The 22,473-nt window shown below is 41.3% G+C and overlaps 1 protein-coding gene across 2 annotated transcripts in view; it reads right to left on the bottom strand.

Annotated features, from left to right (window-relative positions):
• The window catches only part of unc5cb (unc-5 netrin receptor Cb), a 139,067-nt gene that overhangs the window by 8,673 nt on the left and 107,921 nt on the right, over nucleotides 1-22,473 (bottom strand). Inside the window, exons 5-12 of one of the 2 annotated variants that reach the window (XM_058412370.1) lie at nucleotides 21,569-21,749; nucleotides 19,302-19,469; nucleotides 18,085-18,249; nucleotides 13,401-13,460; nucleotides 9,695-9,886; nucleotides 7,663-8,010; nucleotides 4,902-4,989; nucleotides 3,711-3,879 (exon numbers count right to left, since the gene is read on the bottom strand). In XM_058412370.1, coding sequence (XP_058268353.1) covers nucleotides 3,711-3,879; nucleotides 4,902-4,989; nucleotides 7,663-8,010; nucleotides 9,695-9,886; nucleotides 13,401-13,460; nucleotides 18,085-18,249; nucleotides 19,302-19,469; nucleotides 21,569-21,749 — 1,371 coding nt within the window. The remainder of the gene's footprint in view (nucleotides 1-3,710; nucleotides 3,880-4,901; nucleotides 4,990-7,662; nucleotides 8,011-9,694; nucleotides 9,887-13,400; nucleotides 13,461-18,084; nucleotides 18,250-19,301; nucleotides 19,470-21,568; nucleotides 21,750-22,473) is intronic. The other variant, XM_058412371.1, reaches the window with a different exon arrangement.

Raw genomic sequence — 22,473 nt, 5'->3', positions numbered from 1 at the left:
AAAGGAATTAAAATACTTTATTGTCAGCTTGGCCATTAAACAGCAGCATTATGACTGGTCATTAGCCTCTGTAACGGGTCCTGGGGGAGCGGCGGATTGCACAGCGTTAGCAAGATAATGAGGAAACAGCACAGGGAAACTGGGCTAATGCCTTCCAGAACTGATTTATTTACCCAAGCCCTTAGTCAATCCATCATGATGCTCGTTTAAAAAAAAAAAAAAAAGACAGAGAGAAAGAAGTTGAAAATGCACTTTTTAAGCCCTAATTGCTTAATAAAAAGCTTTGCACAAAAGACATTTCCTGTCAAGCAGTCAGCAATGCATCACGGGCGAAAAGCTCATACGTATTTCTCACACATACGACTATGTGAAGCATATGCATTTTGTCAGGGTGAAGCTGAGAAAGCGATATTTATTATCAGCATATGCGTCTGCATTTCTGTCTGAACCACAAAGCACAAAACCACGGCCGTGAACTCCATCTCAACTCGCCACCCGCCACCAGCTGATATCCCTCGCTCTGAGATCTAATCAATAGCCATTTCTTTGTTTAAAGTGTTGAAATGCACATTCGGTTTTATCGCTCGTGCCACAACATCGACATCCATCACCGTCACACTGCCATGATATATGCTTATTCACAAAAAAAAGAAAAAAAGAAGGAAAAACCCCTCGGCTGCAGTGTCTCCCCAGTGTCAGGGCGAGCTGTTTTGCAGAATCGGGCATGTTTTGGAACGATGGAGTGTATGGAGGATTTATGGCATTGTGAGAGAAATGGACTTTGTGGAGTGAGTAATCTGCTGCTCAGTGAAGCGAGTGCAACAGCAGTCCCTGCAGACCGAGCTCCTTAACCCTCTCTCTCTCTCTCTCTCTCTCTCTCTCTGTCTCTCCATCTGAGCTCTGCCCTTAATCACTCTCTCCCCAGTGACTCCACCATTCTTCTTCTCTCCTCTCCTCTCCTTTATTCCACAGCTTCCTCTCTTGTCCTGCTTTGTCCTCTCCGTCCCTCGTGTCTATTTTTGACCACCATTATTATAAACCATTTCGTCACTTCTTTCTCTGCGGATTAAAGGATGCAGTATTAATTTCAAATGTTCAATTATGGCAAGACACCACTGACTGGAAGATATAATCTTTTTTATTTGTTCCTGACAGACAGGAGTGGAACACAATGTAGTCTATTGCTATTGTAGCTCATCCTCCTCATTTTGGGACGTTTTATATTTTTTGAGCTGCTTTTCTGCTCACCATGGCTCTAAACAGTGGTGACTTCAGTTACTGTGGACTTCCTGTTAGCTCACACCAGCACTCTTTCCTCAACAAACCATTTCTGCTCACACAACTGCCGCTCCTTTTTTTTTCTCAGAGTCAGATTTTTTTCCCAAAAATCAGTATTCATGCAATTTTATATGTATATTCGTTTTTAGAAGATCCCTTTTTTTGTACAGGGGAAGCAGGAGAAATTATATACAAATCAAAATAACAATAATTTAATGTTAAAACTATTTTATAGTGAGGAATAAATTCAAATTCCAACAAACTATTTTTGAAAATAATTTCCATACTGTGAGAGTGCGTTTTCTGTGAAATAAATATCATCCAAAAGATTAGATTGTTGGTTTGATAACATCTGTGCATATTTAATTAGACAAACCCTCATTTGCATAAATAAATTTACCCACAGTTGGACTGATGGAGATTCACTGTGCTATCTATTGTTTTTAAAAATGGCGCAAATTACCTCTAGTGTCTTGCCTTTAAAACAAATTTCAAGTGTGTGTGTGTGTGTGTGTGTGTGTGTGTGTGGGTTCACATCATGAAAAATCTTTAACTATGTTGGGAAACTATAAAGTGCATCTGTCTCTCAGCAACAGGGTTCCTGGAACAGTTCCCACATTGTTTCAAACAAGGAGTAGCTGTAAAAATGTGTTTCTTTTCCATCAGTGCTTAAACGCATCTTGTCTGAGGAACACAGCTCCATGCCTTTGTGGTTATGCGCCCTTTTTAGTTTCTTTTTCCCAGCATCCAAGCCTTACTAGTTTTTTTTTTCTTTCTTATGACCACCCAAGAGTGTTTTATGTTTGATAAGATGAGACAAGGTCACAGACTGCGGCTAAGCAGCTCAAAAGCGGCATGGCTCTGCAGGGAGATGAATGCGGATGCACATCGAAGCCAGGGCGGGGAATTTGACAGCTGCTTGGAGCGATCTAAAAGAAATCGGCCATGTTTGCACATGATTTGCTCCAGCTTTGGATGTGTGACACCGACGACGCTGCCACATCGGATGAATACGGGGCAAAAACGGTCTTTTAGTGACCGGTTTTTATCAAAGATGCTTCCAGATGTTAATTCAGCGCAATCTCGGTTATAATGCAATAATGATCATATGGCATTATGCTACAGCACTGTTCAAAGTCTCTGATCTCAGAAGGTGTTGATTCATTTTCTACAACAGCAGCTGTGCACTAATTCAACTCCCAGGTTTATATTAACACTATTATTTCTACAGCAACAACTTGTTCAAAGAGATCATTGCTCTGGATAAACCTAAATCTAAAAATAAACGTGTTGCTATTTAAAGAAGGAAAAATGTATCATTCAAATGGAGGAAGCTTTTTAAAATGTGGAAGATGTTTATTTGGCATTTATGGAAGGAGTCCCTAATGTGAAATTATTATAATTTGCAGTTTGCTGCATATTTTGTCTTATAATCTTAAAAAATAAAAGCAATGCTGATGTGGGAATGATTGCGTAAGCTTCTAGTAACTCCAAATGGACAAAAAGCGCTTAATAAAAAAAATAATAAAAAATTGGAGTGGCTAGCAGAATGCTATGGGTTAAGAGGAACGAAACACTTCAGGACATGCTGTTATTGGACAGTAATCCACTACAGGGTAATAAGAGTAACTTGACTACACACCACACTGTTGATTATTTTCCTATCACAGCATGTCCCCGGATATTTTATTTCTAATTTAATGCATGGAACGTAACAATGTGTGAGAGGGCAAGAGAGAGGAATGTTTTGAGGGAAGCGCTTGCGTAGGCTGATTCATGCTTCATGCACGGCTAATTAAAGTGCTGGTGTTGTGTTCACGTGTGATAACAATAAAGGGCAGTAACCGTGCTTTGTTCACAGCTATGCCCCTGGTCCTATGCTCAGATAATTCCAGATAACTTCTCCTGCGTTAATGACAAGGCTGGCGGGTGGCCTGTGCTATCAGCAGCTCACGAGTCTCCATAAAAAAGGTAAAAAAAACCCATCTTCTGCTCTCTGATGCCTGGAGTGTGAGGCGCAGGGAGGCACATGGAAGCATGGGCACCGGCTTCCTGATAACACACTGTTCTCCATTGCCATCTAATTAACTCCGGGTTCTGTTTACCCAAACTCGCCCAGTGTGGCGCAAACAAACTCTGCCTCTCTTCTCCAGCTTCTTTTTGCTCCTTAGTTTGTACTGCTTTTGCACGAAACCCACCAGTTGTTGTAAGCCGCCATGCTATCTAGCAGCAGCACATGTTCATTCGACTCGACAGTTTGCAAACACGCCTGCTCGAGCACCGTACATGTCCCTCACCGATTAAAGATGTAAAGACTTGTTTCAGAAAAGGATGCAGCCTTTAAATATTTCACCTTGCATTCGTGCGCTCCACGCATGTTAGCTGTTTCATAATTGAGTGAACCTCAGATTCTCTGACTCACTCGTACTCACCTCCCATTGGCCGTGCTGCGTTTGGCTCTTCAGCTGAATCAGCCAATCATCATTGTCAGCCTCAGCACAATGGTGCATAGTGATGATGACTGGTCGGGTGAGAAGAGCTCCTGGAGGCCCACAGCTGACTACTGGGCTCAGAACCGTCTGAGTGTCATCCACTGAAGGTCTACACACACACACACACACACACACACACATTACACATTTCCATCATCAAAACAGACATAATGAAATCCACACATATGATACATACACTGTTTGATAGATCTCTGTCTGTCTTATTAACTCTAATGTTCAGGTTTTGACCAAAGTTTCTGCTATTCAAGTCAACAATCATGCAAATCTTGGGTGGTGAATGTCAGCACAAGCATTGACACTTGTTAAGCAGAGGCTAACTGCCACCCTGCAAACTGAGTTTTACATTATTAAATTCATGCTCATTCATTTCCTATAATAGCTGTTCTGACAATAGTTCAGACTTACCATTTCTGTTATATAAAAGAAATAAAAAACTCCAGAATGTGATACAGCAGCACATCCCAGAGCGCTTTATTTCTTACTCATCACTTCACTGATGTTTAGTTATAAAGTTTTAAAACCTTCCTGATGCCAATATGTACTTAATGGCAGGAAAGCATCTCTATTTTAATGTACGTATATATATTATGATAAAAAAGAAGGATAAATGATTTGCATGCAGATGAGTTAAAAAGTAAAAAGTATTTAAAAAAATAGTTTTCTGCATTTTGATTGGCTCAAACTCAGACAATTTATTCACTTGCGGTTTGTGTGGAATTGAACCTACAGTTGCAACCCCTGATTTAGTCATTTTTAATACTAAAATCATTTTTCCAACTTGAAACTGTATATATTGACAAATTATGTTTTCACATCATATTTCTATAGCAGAGATTATTTTCAGGTCATTTCAGGGTCGTAATAAGCCTCAGCGGCCCTGAGAGAAATGGAGATTCGGGCTACTGGAAACAGTAACTTGGACCCCGGCTCTCATTATGTTGTTTTGTCAGGGCCAAGCTGGAGGAGGTATTGGAAAATGAGTGTAGCATGGAGGGGGGTTCGGGGGGGCGGGGGAGCTGATGATTTCCCACAATCCTGTCTGGCTGTGCTGATGAATATCAGTGTCTACAGGAGTGCTTTGCTTGTGGCGTGATTGTGCAGGGACGTTACCTCATTGTCTCCTTCCTGTGCACCGTCACGTACATCTCGTACACCCGTCCCTGAGGGATAGCACCCGCTGGCACCAACAAGCTCACGCCTGTGGGTAAGACACACGCACACACATACACACACACACACAGCAACTGTCATCAAACTGTGACCTCTGCCACACGTTGCCCTCTGCCAGGCCTCATGTCTGCCAGTGCTCACTACGGCGCCAGGCAAAGTGCAAAGAGCGAAGCCCTGTCAATGTCACACACACACACAGTCTGGGCCACACAGCACAGAGCCAGCTCCATGTGGAAATTCCCTGTTCAGGCTTGGATGTGACACCGTGGAGAGAGCTGATTTTCTCTGGCAAAGTGCTGCCTGCTTCCTGCTCTCACACAGCGTCACACACAGAGCAATTGATTTTTTTTCCCTGTCCTTCTACTGAACTCTTCAAGGCAACACAATCGAAATGACCGAAAAGTACATAGACAACCCCTGAAGAATGTACCCTATTTTATATGTTACATCTTAAACAATTTGTAAATGGTTTCTGACGCTCAGCATTGTGCTGAAAAAAAAAAAAAGCTGAACTTGTCATATGTTTCAGTTGATTTCTCAATACACAAATACCCTCTAGTTTTATTTATCAGCTAAGCCGAAGCCATAAAAACTCCCACTGAGACTGGAGTTGTTACGCCTTTTCAGTTCACTCCAGGCCGAGAGTCAGTGTGCTGCTGAAATATTCATCTGCTGAAACGTACAAGGATGCTGGGTGTAAATGAACAGAGGTGCCTTGGAGAAAACCCACACTTTCTCGACCTACAAACATCTGTTTGCACATGCGCTACATGTGGTGAGAACCATACATGCATCCTAGTACTCCAGAGAACCTTGGATAAGATCTTAATAGTCCAGTCCTGATGCTGTGTAGAACAGCTGGCACGTGTGAATTTGAGCTATATTACACACTTGGTAAGAGCTAAGAGCACTGATCCAAACCTGTTTCATGATGAATCAATGGCCAATTGTGGACCGAGTTCTGAAGGGGGGGTGACTGAGTGACGTGAGAACGATCACCCTTTCAGGCTCCAATCTATTGAGCGCTCTAATCCCTTTAGATCATGCATGCAGCATTAAGTCACTTTGAGCGCCGTTCTGTTGCTCTCAGGGGAGCTGTAAAAACTAGTCTCTATGATGGGGAGAATTTGGTACGCCTTTAGCTAGACACACAACTCAGAACTACTGACCTGGACAGACAGAGACAGAGAGAGAGAGAGAGAGAGAGAGAGAGGGAGAGAGAGAGAGGGAGAGAGAGAGAGAGAAGAACATCAAGCTGAGTGCTGAGATGAGGCTCTGCTTCCATCAGGCCATGTCCTGCAGAACACAAGAAGCACTACAATCTTTCTCATCGCAGATTCAAGCAGAATTGCTCTGCATTCCATTTACCTCAGAAGTGGGAAGTCAGAGCTTAGAAATACGTTATCTTCAAACTAGAGGGAAAAACATGAGCACCTTTATGTTTTGGTCTTTTGTTACCAAATCTTTAGTACAATATGTTGATTGATATAAAGTCAAACACTTCTATATACAGTACAGTATAGCAAATTTTATGTATAGGTAAGTATTGGAAGTGCTCTTGTGCTCTTTCACTGTTTACTCGTCATTTTCTCATTTCATGGGTGCCATTAGACGTAAATGATCTGTGCCTGTAGTTAATATGTAGTAAATCTGAACTTTTTTTGTAAATCTGGCAGCAATGTTTAGCTCAGTTTGCCCTACATATACATTTATGTTCAACTACAATGAAAGATAAATGATGAATGAGTGATGAACTGGATTATGTTTGTCAAAAATAACGTGTGAACGCTAGCACTGACAGGGTTAGCTGGCTTCTCACCCTGCGGAAGGCTTAGAGGGATCCCTGGCACCCTTCCACTCTCTATCTTGTATCTGACTGGTGTAAGCCTTGATAAATAGCACCTCAGGCTGTGTGTGTACACACAGCAGCTCATTTCTCTTTACACATGCCTATATGAGTGTCAGAATGGGACTCGGGCCCTAAATCGATCAGCTTTCTTTGAAGCAGACACTGTGGTGGAATGAAGTTCATAATCTCCTGACATCCTGAAGACTGTTTGTGGACTCTGGCAATGTTTCATTAAATTGCTGAAAGCTGCCTGTAATCTGTGTTAGTAGGCCTGGCTGTAAGACGTACAGAGCCTCTCCGTCAGCAGCACCCAGCGCGGCCTGCTCTTCATTAAGCTGTTTAGCATCAATCAGTGGCTGGCAGCACCTGGGCTACCACCGTCCAGACTGTAAGTGCTGACACTTGCATATACACTACACACTACTGAATGACTTCAAGATGTGAGCCAGAAGCACAAGTTGTCCTCGTAACCAACCTTAAACACAAACATTCACACTAAGCGGTGGAAATGCAGTGCACATTTCTTGAATCATGAAATTCTACTTTTGTATGTCACAGTTTGGCAAACAATACTGAAATGCCTGACTGTTTAGGGTAACTTTAAACTGGTTTTTAGTTTTAGTTAGTTTTAGGTGTTTAGTTTTTAAATAGACAAGGAAAATATAATGTTTTTGATTCATTTCCTTAAAATCATTTACAAGTACAGTAGAGTCCTAAAGTCATGGTTAACTAATTGAATCTCATTGGTCAGAAGGTTGATTCATTGATTCATGACACTCCTGTCATTTTCCTTACTGTTTAGTGATAGGATTATCTGCACCATTGTATCAGTACTGTCCACCTCTCACACACCTGAGTTGGGCACAATGAGGTGTCCTCCGAGGGAGTTGAAGGAGCCAAAGGCGGTGCAGGACGGGTCTCGGGAGCGCACCAGGCTCTGAGTACGACGTCCCATGGTGTCACTGTCGATGAGCGAGTGTGCGAGCTTGGGAGATAGTTTGGATGAGAAGTCGGAAAGCTCATCCTGCGGCGTCACCGTGCCTGAAGAGTTGTACACTTTTATCTTCAGGTTGGGCAGGGGGTCAAGCAAAGGCGAGTTAGTCATGGGGATTTTGTCAGCCACGTCGTGAAGGGCATAGACGGGACCACGGTACATGGCCGCCGCCGAGGTCAGGTCAGGGGGAGCGGTCAGGAGATCGGCTAAAGGAAAGAGAGTAGACAAGTTAAGCTAAGGTTACATACAAAATTGTTTCCAACACACCACAGTGTGAATTATATCTCAGTCTTTGGAGTCTTCTGCATGTAACAAAGCACTTAATTATTTATCATTTTATTCATTTTATTTGATGGATACTACATATTCTGACAAAAATGTCAGCTGTCAGTCTAAATCATTGTTACGTTTAACAACTTTACACAGAGAACTGAATACAGGACGCGCCCTACAAACTGATTAAAAAAACGATTAGTCAGCAATATGATAAAGATGATTATTTGGAAGGAGTCTCCAGTGTCAGTGCAGGGAAGTCATAAGTACCCTTTGCAAAATGTAGTATCATGTCAGTGGGTGGTTGTATGGTGGGGGTGAATTACTTGGAAATATCAACATACAAACTAGAGTCAGTAATTATTTGGTTGGAGTATATGACAAAATGAAAAATTGGAGTGCAGTGTAAAGTTGGAAGAAAAATATTTCCCAGTTTCACTAAGAAGGTACTATGGATCATTTTGTCCTTAAGAGTAATACAGGATGTGTGCTCCGATGCAAGCTTCTCTCTACACTCTCTGCACCACATTCCACAGACACATAAAATCACCATTTGTCTCTTCCTCACTCCTATACATCTCTAAAGCAGGTGAAGCTCCTGTGAGGGTTCTTTAGAGCTCCGGGTTGGAGTTTTGGGTGTTGTGCTCCGGGCAGCAGATGGCATCCTTATTAACGAGTTAATCCCTTCGCAGGTACAGATGAATATGTGTGGGCGTGCTGAGCGGGAGTGGCGGCCATGCTGAGCGTTCTTCCTCCTCACAGCCCTCTCCTCACACACACACACACACTTCATTCCTCCGCCTGTGCCTCCATGACAACAATTACTGCAACCTGATGGGTGCTACACTAAGTGTTAAGTGGAGGTCTTGTGGAGAACACGTTCACACACCACACTTCCACATTGCACTTTTCTAAGTTTCTCAAGACTAATGATGGACAGCATCTTGTTCACAAGTTGTTTCTAATACTAAATCAGCTTGACTAAGTTTGCTAATTACAATCCATTATTTTTTCCACTCTGCCTGGATGTCGCATATTGATTTTTTTCACACTGACGTGGGCAGAGGGCATGTCAGAAGAATGCCTTCGTATTTAGTTCGGCCTGCTTACATTCCTCGGTGTTTACCTCGTTTCCACAACTCCTTTCAGTCGGCTCGGCGTGGATGATATCTAATTATCATTGAACGTGCCGTGCAAGCGGAGCTAATTATGGCTTCATGATAACTTGCAGATTGCCTTCACATCAAAGTGACAAGCATTCTAATGGTGTCTTGGCAGAAACATCACCTACATGCCTTTTCCCTCCACCCCTTTCCATTCTCTCTTTTGTGCTTTCCCGACACCGTGGAAGGGGAAAAACAGTCACGCCTGAATTATGAATGTGTGTCATCACGGCTCCTGGGTGAGGCTTCTGACACATATCAATTCTCAATCTGCCTCTGTCATCTCCATCACACCGTCTGCATTCATCACACTACACATTCCTTTTTTGCATTAGGGCGGCAGTTAGAAAATGTCAAAATGTTTGGGAATGGACAGCACTGAAACTTTCGCAACTTATTATAATATCATATGAACTAAATTAGCATGCAAAAGCGATCTTCTCATCTGTCTCACCTGTGCGAGCAGTCTTGATGCTGACTGGTTGGAAGCCGCCGTTGAGAGCCGAGGAATCTATGATGTCCGAGTCGAAGTCGCGGTGGTTCTTGCGGTAAACGAAGAGGGCCACGATGACGGAGATGACTAAGCACATGATTACCGCGATGACAATGCCCACATAGAGAGCCACATCGTCTGTGCTTGGGGCAGCTGTTGGTACCGAAAAAACAAAACACAAAAAAACAAAACAAAACAATAAATGATAGAAAGAAACAGAAGAAGATAACTCCCAAAAGCTTTGCACTAAAAGGCTATGGACATTAAAAACGAGTCATCGCTGATTGATAGCACTTTCATTAAAACTGTGTCAAATTAGGAAGGAGATGCTGTCTGGGTGCCAATATCCTGTTCACAGATAGCTGGGGATATTAATAAATGCAGGACTTCATTACCTTCTACTGAGTGAACGGCACTTCCTGACTGGAATTCAAAGGAACTCATTTAAGATCAGTGAATGAGGTGTTGTGTATACAGGAGGTAGAAAGTATTGAGAAATGAAAATCTAGATGGCTTCTGTCTGTCATAAATTTTAGCCATATAAAAGAGTCAGCTCCCGGAGTCTATGGTAGACACAATACAGTATGAGTCATACAAAGTCAGTTTTTAAGGTGCAGTTTGCAATTTTTATAAGAGTTTCCAAGACTTAGAAAACCTGAGACTTGAAATACTGACATGAAACTTCTTCATTATTATCATAATCATTATAATCTTGTCTTTAGATTTTTTTTTCTGGCCCTGAAATCATCTCCAGCCTGAACCAAACCAGTCCTATCTCAAACAACTTTTGACATACATGTATTTTCAACAGTATATTTGCAATGCGAATTCTATTCACCTTTCAAACAGCACATGACTAATTAAATCATGCCTCTTTAAAGCAAAATGAAAGACAGATTAAAGAGAATGTACAGCACTTTAAAGAGAAAGGATCTTAGAGGCTAGTGGCCAGTGTGCATTAAGAGACAGTGAGAAAACAAAAGAGCAAGCACTATGTAAGCAGTAAGCACATGGATGGCTCTTGTGGTAAACAAAGAGTGCCGTGATGGAGGAGATGATTAAGTGTGTCATGTTAAATATATATCATGGAAAATATAACGAGAAGTTGATTTTTTTTTTTCCTATAACAGCACAAATCACACTGGCTTTTATTCAATTTTTAATTCACTAACAGCACATCCATGTATGTCTTAGACAAAGTCAGTACTTGTTATCGCTTACATTACAGCATCACATACATTATTTGGGCATATATATATATTGAAGTTTATAAGATTCAAAAATGAATGAATGAACTGAAAACCTACCGATTTTTGAGGCACTGGAAGAAATGTGCCTCAAAAATCATAAATTCTGCAGCTGTAGGTATTGGCTCTGACTTGGCAGCCTCATACGGTTCCTTGAGCCACATTTCTCCCAATCTCACTCTTTCACTTTGATTTCACTGATAAAATCTAGAAATAACCCCCTGTTTCATATTCCACCCCTCTCTCGTTTTATACTCTCTATTGTTTCTTTCCAGCTGCAAAAATCTATTACTGATTATACGGGGCCGGGGGCTGCCTACTGACAAGCCGTCATTAGGGCTAACGCCAGGCGTACGTCTGCATTCAGAAGGCACTTTTGTCCTCGCCATAATTGTGATGAATGTGATTTGGCGTCAAAGCAACCTGTCAAGTGAGGGAAACGAGTCCACTTCTAAAGGTGTTCAAATGCCACGGGGTACCTCTTTCCCCAGAACACAGAGCGCTGCCGATGCCTACATGAACAAGCTGGTAAGGGCTATTGATTCCTCCATCAACCTTAAATGGGACATAATCAACCCCTCGTGTGTGGCATGGAAAGGCTGAATGGATTCATGCGCCCGATTCTCTTATATGCACTCGCACCAAACTCAGGAGTGGAGCACAGGATTGTGGGAGGGCATAAATTAGCTGAGCACTTAAATGGTAACTACTACTGTGTAAATATCTGTAGTTGTACACATGACCACTAGGTGGCAGTAGCAACCATAAAAGCAGATTTTTACAATGCTATTAAGAATGTTGCATATCTTCATCACACATTTCAAACATGCCTATTGTCCTTTAAGCCATGCTTCCTGCAAAAGCTTAATGGTGCGTTGCGACGGAGCTGTAATAGAAAACTTGAAGTGGTGGATGAATACATTTGGTTAATATTTAAAGTGAATGACAAGAGCTCTCACTCGCATCTTCCATCACTGGCCTTGTTTTAACCTCTCAAGGCTGTTCGGATTCTCTATCAAAGCTCTACTGGCAATGAAGAGGGACAATGTTCTGTGTGTGGGTTTGGTATTCACATTGTTGGCCCTTTTTGGAAAAAAAAAAAATCAAATGTGAAGATCATCATCTCACTGGTCCTCTCTGGCTTTAATCACTGTGACATTCTAAATTAATCTTTATTAATGGAAATCTTGCCCTCTAAACCTGACTGCTGCGACCTCTATGCCTCGCTCCACTCACCGGACCTTACATGGTTACAGACTTAATCGGACACGGATCAAATTAATCGTATGCCGAACCCTGTGGCAATCTTTTCAACGAGAGTTGTCTGGAAACAGGCTCTATGATGGCACGGATAAAGAAGCTTGTGAGTTTCTGCTCCTGACTCATGGTGCTGATTTGGTCACGGGATGCAGCAGGAACTGATCCCATCGATCGCCCTGTGATCTCAGTAAGCCGCTGGAGGTGACGAGAGAGGTGTTGATTATCTGCCAGATTTTAAGCCTAAGCAGTCCGACACTTTCTGTGGAGATTATCCAATGAAGCAAGAGTCAGGTCTGGGTTATGAGGAAGCTATTTTTGAGGTGCACAAATCGGGTCCATTCTGAACAATAAAAAGCTTTGTATTATTAATACACTCCATTTGTTCAGTAGCCATTAAACCTCTTACTTACTTTTGTTTTTAAAAAAATAGGATTTCCTTGTTTTATTATTATTATTATTATTATTATTATTTTAGATATCATAATAAGCACTTGAAATCCCAGCCCAGTGTAAAGAGAGAGAGAGATAGAGAGAGAGAGAGTAATGAAAGTGTTTAGATTATGATCTGAATACGGCTTTGCTGCAAAACCTCCCTGTGGTTATTTAACGTATATCGCTTCAGCCCGGCAATCTTCTATGCATACGTCTCATGATAAAAGAGGCAAAGATGTCGGGGTAAAGGCTTTGGAGGGGGCTTGTGAATGTATCACCTAGATTAATACATTTCTTTGAACATGAGTGATCGCAGGTAGAGGGAGAAAGAGAAATAATAGAGTCTGGAAATGAAAAAAACAACAACACAAAAACAATAGGGTTATTGAACGGTTGGCTTCTGAGCGTGTATGTGTGAGGATGGTGAAAGAGTCTGTGCTCGTCTTCCTCAGCCAGTGATCACAGCAGCCGAGTGTGAAAGAGGCACGCAGTGCAGCAACCACTGCCCCCGGGCGAGAGAGAGAGAGAGAGAGAGAGAGAGAGAGAGACTGAAGAATTCTATCACTCTATTAACACATTCAGTGGATGAAACAAATGCAAAAGTAAAGGTGAGATGAAGCAGAGTGGGTGACGTTGAGTGAAATATAAAAATATGAGTAAATATAGAAGGAAGGAGGTGAATAGGATTTTTTTTTTTTTTTTTTTTTAAAAATTAAATCAAAACTCACATGGATATCCATAATCATCACTCTTGCCTTTTGGTTCAGAGGACTTCTGATATAGGGAACCTTCAGGGAGGGGAAAAAAAGGGGAATGGGGGGTGAAAAAAAATCAAATTTAACACAACTTTGATCGAACAAAGCTCAGACACGGAAACAAAGGCAAGAGTAATGGTGATGCAAAACAGCCATTCTTCTCCATTTGGTGTCACTTTGGACCATCTCTTTGCTCTCCAGACGGATGAGGACCGGGCGGTGTAGGGTGGGGGTGTGGTGGGGTGAGAGAGCCAATGTCACCATCCGTCAGGCACGTTTTAGAGCTTCATTAGGACTAATGATCGCACGCAATGGATTGTCTTAAGCTGATAAACAGTCTCTGAGTCAATGAGTCAAAGGCACTTAGGGCCCAACATCTGCCAAGGAGGCCCTGAGAAATCACTCCTCTCTCTCTTTCTCTCTCTCTCTCTCTCTCTCTCGAGGTGGACGCCATTAGCACATGGGCCTCTCACTAATGTAGCATGCTGGAAAGGGTGCTAAATCAAATCGGTGCTGACTAGAACAGGCGAGCGATGGGGCCTGACAAGCTCAGGATTTACCTAAACTCAGAGAGAGTGAGATGCTCAGGGATGCTTATATATTATATAGATTAAGATCTTTTAATAAAAATAATGGACATAATGCAAAATAAAGTGACATGAGAAATTGAGGGAAAAAAACCCTTTTGACTAGATGCAGAGACAGCGAAAGGCAGGTTGATATATCGACGGACAGAGTAATCGATTGCTTGACGGATGTTGAATTCACTGCCATGTAATCAAACATGAAGCAGCAAAGACACAGGGTAAACTTTAGCGAGAGGATGAGAAAGAAGACAGAATGAGATTGAGAAAAAGAGATCTGGAAAACAAAGATGTTGGAGATGGGATGAATGACTTATGGCATATATGACTTATGGCCAGAACATATGTCTTTACACACTGTATGAAGTCAGACTCCAGTGAGAGATCATCAGCTTTTTTCTCCCCTTTTTTGTGGCCAAAGCAGCTGTATACACATCTTCTATTTCTCACATATGACATCATGCGACAGACAGGGAAGTGAAAAGCGTCTCACGAGAGATTAGGAAGGTCTTTCAATGGCCAGGTTTTTTTTCGAAACTCTAAACTGGAATCAATTCGGCTACAAATTTAAAAATAAAAAGTGTTTTAATAACAATGTGACACAAAAACAGCTTCAGTGCACCTCGCTATCGATTCTACTGTAGACCATGGCATATCATTTGACACTCATCACACCACTCAGTGAGAACTCATGCTCTGTGGATGGGGGCGGAGTCATTCCGGAAGACAGGACACACTTATCATGAGATAACGGAGATCAGTCAGGGGAAATTTATATTGATTTGCAGTAACTGTAATAAATAAACGATAAATCCCCCCCCCCCCCCCCCCCCCGCTTCAGGATATCACAGTTGCTGTTTTTTCCTTTAATTTGTCACCTATTTGTATACACACTTTCCCAGTTAGAAGACACTACAGGTACAAATGCGGTACCTTGAATTTAGTATAGTAGGGTATACATTACATCAGCGTATACTTTATATATTTAATTATATATATTAATTATATTATCATATCACAGTGCTGTTGCCTTCTTGATTCTGATTGGCCAGAAGGTATTGATTAAAATTCTATAAAAGCAGCTCTGCCAGTGGTTCTCATTAACCCAGAGACGCTCCACATGAATTTACAAAATGTCTGTTTGTTGATATTTGAATGTTGTCTCTGTGTTTGTTTAACCTTTACAGAAGGAGTCTCCAGTGTCAGGACATGTTTGTTACGATACGTTTTAAGGACAGGAATTTGCACTTTCAGGTTTGACAAACTGCTTTTTTGTCTTTATATCATTACAAGAAATTAAAAAAAAAAAAGGATAGTGAGGGAACGTTTATAGCTGTAATAACAAAAGCGATAACAGGAAGCAACTTGCTCCATAGACATTTTGTGCTATTATAGGAAACTAATCAACCTCAGGTAACACTAGAAGTGTTTGGCATCAGCAGCTTCGCATCACCCTTTTGTTCATTATTTTCCAATAACAGCACTCCCCCCATGTGGTTTAGTGCCTTGCTGGTAAACAGATTTTCATAACAGTTTGCCTTTAATACGATATTCTAATAAAACATCAGTAGACAGCTCAACTTGCATAGAAAACAAAAACCTCTGCAATATAGACCGAGAAACAGGAGGATTTTCTGTACTGTACATTTCTGCTGCAGCTGCAGTGCTTGAGAATAAGCTTGTATTTGCCCTTGTGTTCGTGTCTGTCTTGCCCTTTCTGCAAGATCGATATGTCAAGAAAATGTCATTTGTCTGTGGGTTGAGTAATCAAAGCCCTCAACAGGAACATCATAACAAACACAGACTGCTGAAGAAGCACAAAAAATATTTCAGTCTGAGCGGGAAATCTAAAGCAGATATTTTAGTCTATATATCAAAATAACAGGACTGTGCATGCTATTTGACCTGAAACACAACAATACATGAACAGAGCTCTATAGCACATTATTTGTGAGGCTCACAAGCAATCTGGATGCACAGAAGTGCCTTCTGGAAAGAGGAAATGTAAAATTGTATATAAGTGATTTGTAGGACTGGTGAAGGCTTCTGTTGAGGGTGAGATCAGGGTCCGTCTGGAGCACTGTGAGTTCACATATCTCTCTCACACACACACACACACACACACACACACACACACACAAAAAAAAACTATTCACGATGATATCTGCAATAATGTGAGCTTTTAGAGAATGTGGATTTCTCCTAAATGCACAGTGAAATGGTCATTAGCATGGACATAAGTGGTTTCACCCTTTTAACTCGGGAAGAGAGGGAAAAAAAATCAATCAGGGGAAGTGAGCCTAAATCTATATCGTTATGGGTTTTATATTCTCCACAAACTGGTCATCAATCTGACACAGAACTAATGCTTTCGGAAAAAAAAAAAAAAAAAAAATAGTAGAACTGACAGAGCAGAGAAGAGGATCACACACCCTATAAATCTCACATCTTCAAACTCAAGGCCGCTTTTTTTCTTTTTGGACGATGATTACGGAGTTATCGATCCGCCAAGATTCTTCTAATCAATAGGGTCATTAATATTGTCTCATTTACATGTAGAGGCTTCTCAAATTAAACTGACATCATTAATTGGATTTCTTAATGTCGTTAGTGTAATTCGGGGTGTACTTTTAATCAATCGGAATTTGATCGCCGTAATAATTAAAGTGCAAAGTACAAAACGTGCAAAACTTGATAAATAATATGAAACTAAAAGTGCTTTCAAAGTCATCGCAGTCTCATATATCGAATTCGCTTTCAGACCAAGAGACCAAGAGTGTACAGCTGGGAAATGTGACTATATGGTATCAGTATCATGATAAATTACACCGCAGTGTGATGTTCAGACAGCAGAATCTATTTAGCATTAACTGTTGTTGTCCTGCGATGGACTGGCGTACTGTTCAAGAGGTTTTTTTTTTTTTTAATTCATTGGGCCCGGGGTTCTCAGGATAGAACCCAGAGCCAATGCACAACTGAATCAAGTGCTTACTGAAGATGAATTGTATTTATCAACTCTTAAAAAAACAAAGCAAAAAAAAAAAATGTTGCCTCAAAATGTGGCTCCGCTGTTTTTCTGGCACGTTACACTGTTTTTCTGATCACAAAAAATTATGCAAATACATTACACAGAGTGCAATTTATTTATTTTTTTTGGCTGCATTCTATGTAAAAATGCCAGTTCAGGAAAGAAGAGCTATGAGATCAGATTAGATTTTAAAAATATATGTATAATTTTTTTTTTAAATTACAAGCAAAGCATATACATTCAATATAACGTAAACACAACAAAGTTTGTACTATATGCAGCCAAATATAAAATATATATAAAAGCTTTTTCTTTGCATAAGATACCCAAAACACCTTCTTGTTTGCAAAGAGCAAAATTTTACAGATTAATGGAATTATTAGAGGGCACTAAAAGAAAAAAGTTTTAAAACACTGGCTGTGTGCAGCAGAGGGAGGATTAAAAAAGAAAACAACAACAAAAAAATCTCGTCATCTTGTCAGCACTTATAATTGGCTCTGCTGAACCAAAAAAAAGGAAATAAAAAAAAAAAAAAAAAGTAAAAATCAAGTGTGAGACTTGGGCACAACTCCTCCATGGCCCCTCTGGCTCCTTTCTGTCTCGCTTGCTGAATTTCGTGGTTTCTAAATTAGACTCCAGATCAGTAATCACAGATGCTTAGCAATTCTGAAACTTCTCTCTAAGTACAGTATAATCACTTATCGTTATTTTAAATATAGCTCCTGAATGGTGGGTCTGTGACGGGGGTAATTACTTTCTGCATTGCAGCGTAGGCAGAGCCGTGATTTAACACTCCTGTGTTCTATATTTAGTCTTCGTGCTTGGTTTGACTAAACAAAGGTTTGTAATGTTTTTGTTTTCTGGCTACGGATCATTTATCTATCCCACATCCAATATCTATAGATCTGCTTTATTGTTAGTGGTAGGGGGGGAAAAAAACAAGGAAATGAGAAATTATAGAGAAGAAATGAAAGATAAGTGAGGTTTAATAGACTTTCAGGAGGATTATACAGTCTGAAGAAAGCAAGCTGAGATTGTTACTCACTCTGCATGCACAGGCCATCGGTACAGTTCTTGGATTGGAGCACCATGCCCTCGCAGTCCTTGCCGCCGTTTTTCGGAGCCGGTGCGCTGCACTCTCTCCTTCTCCAGTGGGTGCACTCTGTCCCACATGTTGACCATTTACTCCATTCTGTCCACAAACCGTCCACTGGAAATGCAGCGAGAGAATGTGTGCCGATGAGGGAGACACAACCACAACTCTGAGCTTCAAGCAGCATAATACCAGGACTTGATTTCTCATAACTACACAATTCTAAGGGTTCCTTGGATAGGTAAAAGGACCTGGAATCTAATAGGGAAACCCTGTCACAGTTTGTTAAGGGTTCTACACAAAATCTTGTTCTCTGGGGCTTTTGATTCAATCTCTTTTTCTCTAAGGATGCATGGTGTGTATGAATAAATCAGTCAGCATGTTAAATCTGAAAAGGATCTGATTATCCAAAATAATGATGTTAGTAAATTTGGCAACGTTTTCTCAACTGCTAGGTACTGAACAGTTTTTGGTTTCTGAACAGCAACACTGAGCAACACATTTTTGGCCTAAACATCAAGCAACAGCTTGTATATTTCTCTAAAACTGTAGTCAGTTAATAACGTACAGAGGTAGAAATCAATATCCAGTAGAGATACATTATTCAAAATGAGCAGATAATTTATTCAAGGCCTAAACTGAGACGTAACAAATAATCAAGCACAGGCAGGCACAAGAGAATGAAAGGCAAACAAAGTCCACATTCATTAACATTAAGGTATAGCATTTATTCACTCATCCTTAGTAACTGCCTGTTCATGTTTACTGTTGTTTCATTGGGCTACTAATTTCTTCATAAAACTAAATATGTTACAAAATATCACAGACAGATTCATACAAAAATAATAACTGTGTGGTTTTGAAAAACCAATTCAAATAATATCTGGTCATCATCGGTACTGTGGGGGATTTTGTCCACTAATGGATAGGGACAAATTGTACCTAGAAAGAAAGGGGCTCCTTACAAACTGACCTAAACAGAAGGTGAGAAAATGGGCAATAACTGTGAGTACAAGGTAGAAATAATTAACATAATAATCTGTGGATAAAAGCTCAAGACATGAATAAGTTATCTGATATTACTTCAAGATTTCCACTCTGGCTTGGTTCAAAACAAATGGCCAATGGACAGAAATCCACAAATATGTGGGGATTATTGGGAACGGTACCTGGACATAAAGGGTTGCAGGCCAGTTTCTGGATGGCTTGGCCTTCACAGATGGCTCCCCCGTTGAGGGGCGCTGGGTTAGTGCAGCTCCGGGTCCTCTTCTGGAAGCCTTTCCCACAGCGACTGTTACACACCGACCACTCAGTCCACGTCGACCAGCCTCCATTCACTACCACAGCAAAATACAGCAAGAATCGAAAGTTTTGATGGATAAACTTTAAATGCTTGGCAGTATCAAACAACTTCCATTTGCTTTTCATTATGCATTTTTTCCTTTGGTGAGAACAGAGTAAGAAGACAGAGAATGTTTTCTGTTGCAGTGGCTATTTATGTACGATTGCTATGGCTCCTGAGACAATGGCAAAATCCATCTCACTCATCACAGCTCAAGAGACTGAGGCTGGGAAAAACATTGCGGCTTTGGACTTCTAATGACTCGGCTTTTTCTTCACAATGTGAGAAGTAATGTGCTTTTGGGTAAACTGGAATGAGAGACTTGAAGCCAAAGCAGAGTGTTTTTTTTTTTTGTTAAATCCTTGGTTTCTTTTTATTCTCTTTTCTTCAGAAGCTTCTTCTTGTGGCTGAGCTAGAACTCCTGTGAGTCTGATCTTCCCTCCTGCTGTTCCTGGTCTAATCAGAAGATGAGTCTTTCCACTCCTTATCTCGACCGGATTGAGCTCTGGTCTCTCCGGAACGCCGCAGACATGCCTTGCGACATGGGCACTGCTGGAAGACTGATTGTGGTGCATTCTTTGGAGGATGAGCCGACTTCAAAGCCCTTCCATGTTGCCCTTGTGGTCTGCATTTTGGGCTACATAGAAAGGCCTGGAAAAAAATAACCAGCCCTTTTTGCAAATGCTTCTTTTGGATTTGCCTGAGCCGCACATGATGAAACCTCCTGTGTCTTTAGTAGTCCAAGCTATAACAAAGAATGGTATAATGACAACAGAGAGGAAAGAACTTAAAATAATGGAGCAGGGATAATCCCTAAGCTTTCAGTGCCATGCTAGTGATTTAGAGCTCCGTCGTGGATTCAGACAGGAAGTCAAAAGTGAGAGACAAAGGAGAAACTTGACCCTGGTGACATCAGTGGCTGCTGAGAACCACTAACCACCACAGGCATATCCAGAGGGAGGGAGAAGGAATTTTTGTAGATAGATTTCTGGATCTCCTTTAGGACAAACAACAAAGGAGCAGTTAGATGACTAACAGCAATGTCCTCATTCTCTAATTCTGACCAAAGTGAGAGTGTTTATTCAGATGTTTCTGTCTCAGACAGTGGCTCAGTGGTTGGGCGGCTGACTGGAAGGTTGTTCAAATCCAAGCATTGCCACTGTTAAGTTCTTGAGTGAGTATCGTAACCCTCACCTGCTTATCATCACTCAGTTGTCAGTTGCTTTGGATAAAATCATCAACCAAATAAACAAAAGTAATCTCTTGGCTCTGTTTTCCATTTGAAATCTCTGCAGCTCAGCCTTAACTCCTCACCAATCTTGCTTCCAATGCTTTCAAAGCACAGGCCTCCTCCATTCCCCTACTCTGAAACAGGAGGTCATTTATTCTTCAAGCTAGACCCGGGAGCAATTCCAGTGAGTCTCCAGCTGAGGAAAAGAAGGTGATTTATTATGGCTAGGGAGAGTGAAAACTACCGGTTGCAGGATTCTGGAATTTGATGTGAAGGAAAACCAACTATGATAGCAGCAGGTGGGAAGTTCTGACTTACTGAAGATCTATTTTTTTCACCGAGAGAGACAGAGAGAAAGAGAGAGAGGGAGAGAGTCTTCCTGTGTTTTACAGCTACAGCTCTGACTTCCTAACACATCATCCCGTCAATGGAAAGGCGGCAGGGTCGTGTTCAGTGGAGAACTCCTCTTGTGTTTTCCTCGTCCTTTAAGACAGCAAGGAATTGCTAGAGAACTTCAGGGTAGTACAGAGTGTAGTTCCAGCTTGTCAGCACATCTAACACTTCTTAAGAAGAAAAACATCTTCCTGCTCTGGGGACCAGCAAGGCGAGATCAGACTCGAAAAAAAGAGTTATGATGAGATAAGGCAAAGGTGCTTACAAGAGTATCAAAAACAGCCTGTTCTCAGGTTCAATAGAGTAAAGATTTGATCCTATGCACCCATCATAAACTCGTACTTGTTCAAACTGCATGTGTTTTTCATGTCTATGCATTAAAGACTGAGTATGACCTTAAAAATATTGACACAACAGCTTTCTTTTGAGTGCAGGTTAAACTGTTAAAAAAGGAATTCTTTTAACATTACCATAGACTATAACAGTGGCTGTGGTGCTCCTCCTCTTGGCCACAATGTTCTTGGCTACGCAGGTGTAGTTAGCAGTATCTGACAGACGAGCCTGTTTGATGATCAGGTTGTGGTCGATAGTGATGTAAAAGTTACGATCGTCAGCAGGATCGATGACCTCTTCGTTCTTCAGCCACTCAACCTGCAGGTATAAGTCGGTAAAAAATGGCTCTCGGTCAGCACCAGGCGCTTCTAACGCACAACACAGACATTCTTCTACGGACATTTTCATATGGACATTTTTACATCGATCCAATTTGCCTCCATAAATCAAAGTGAAGCATTTAACGGCGCATTTGCACATAGCCCCGGCTTACATTTCAATAAAGTCCAATAACCGTCTTGGTGTTTATGCCTGCTAAGCCTGAACTTCTATAAAACGTCAATACCCATCATGTTTTCTTTTTATTCGCCTCAAACAAAAGAAATGGTCAGAAGTGAAGGAAAAACAGCGTTATTCTTGGAGCTGACAGCTTCCTCGACCTTTCCTTATGAGTTCCAACTTTGCTGGTGATGCCAATATTAGACCTGAGGTCATATCCGGAGAGCGTGTAACTGTTTGGAGGTTTTATTTGACCATAAATCAAGCTGATTTTTTCACTGCTCGGCCCTCTGGAGGCAGCGTTACAGATTGTAGCCAGTCAATACAGCACTAGACCTGAGATGGCTGAAATCTATGGCAAGTTGCTCCCGTGTGTCTCTGGAGGCTCCTCGGTCAGACTGCATGCATACTCAGTTTGACGAGTGAGTAGAGGAAGCAGTGGACATGTCCAAACTGCTGACCATTACAGGTCATCACTAGGGCTAAATATTACTTTAGAGAGCAAGGGATGGTTAGGACTGTAAAAGCTTTCAGACAGTACATC

The sequence above is a fragment of the Hemibagrus wyckioides genome, linkage group LG16, assembly GCF_019097595.1.
Source record: "Hemibagrus wyckioides isolate EC202008001 linkage group LG16, SWU_Hwy_1.0, whole genome shotgun sequence".
In the NCBI taxonomy this organism is placed as follows: Eukaryota; Metazoa; Chordata; class Actinopteri; order Siluriformes; family Bagridae; genus Hemibagrus; species Hemibagrus wyckioides.
The sequence above is the reverse complement of the archived record's forward strand: the minus strand, read 5'-3'. Positions and strand labels throughout refer to the sequence as shown.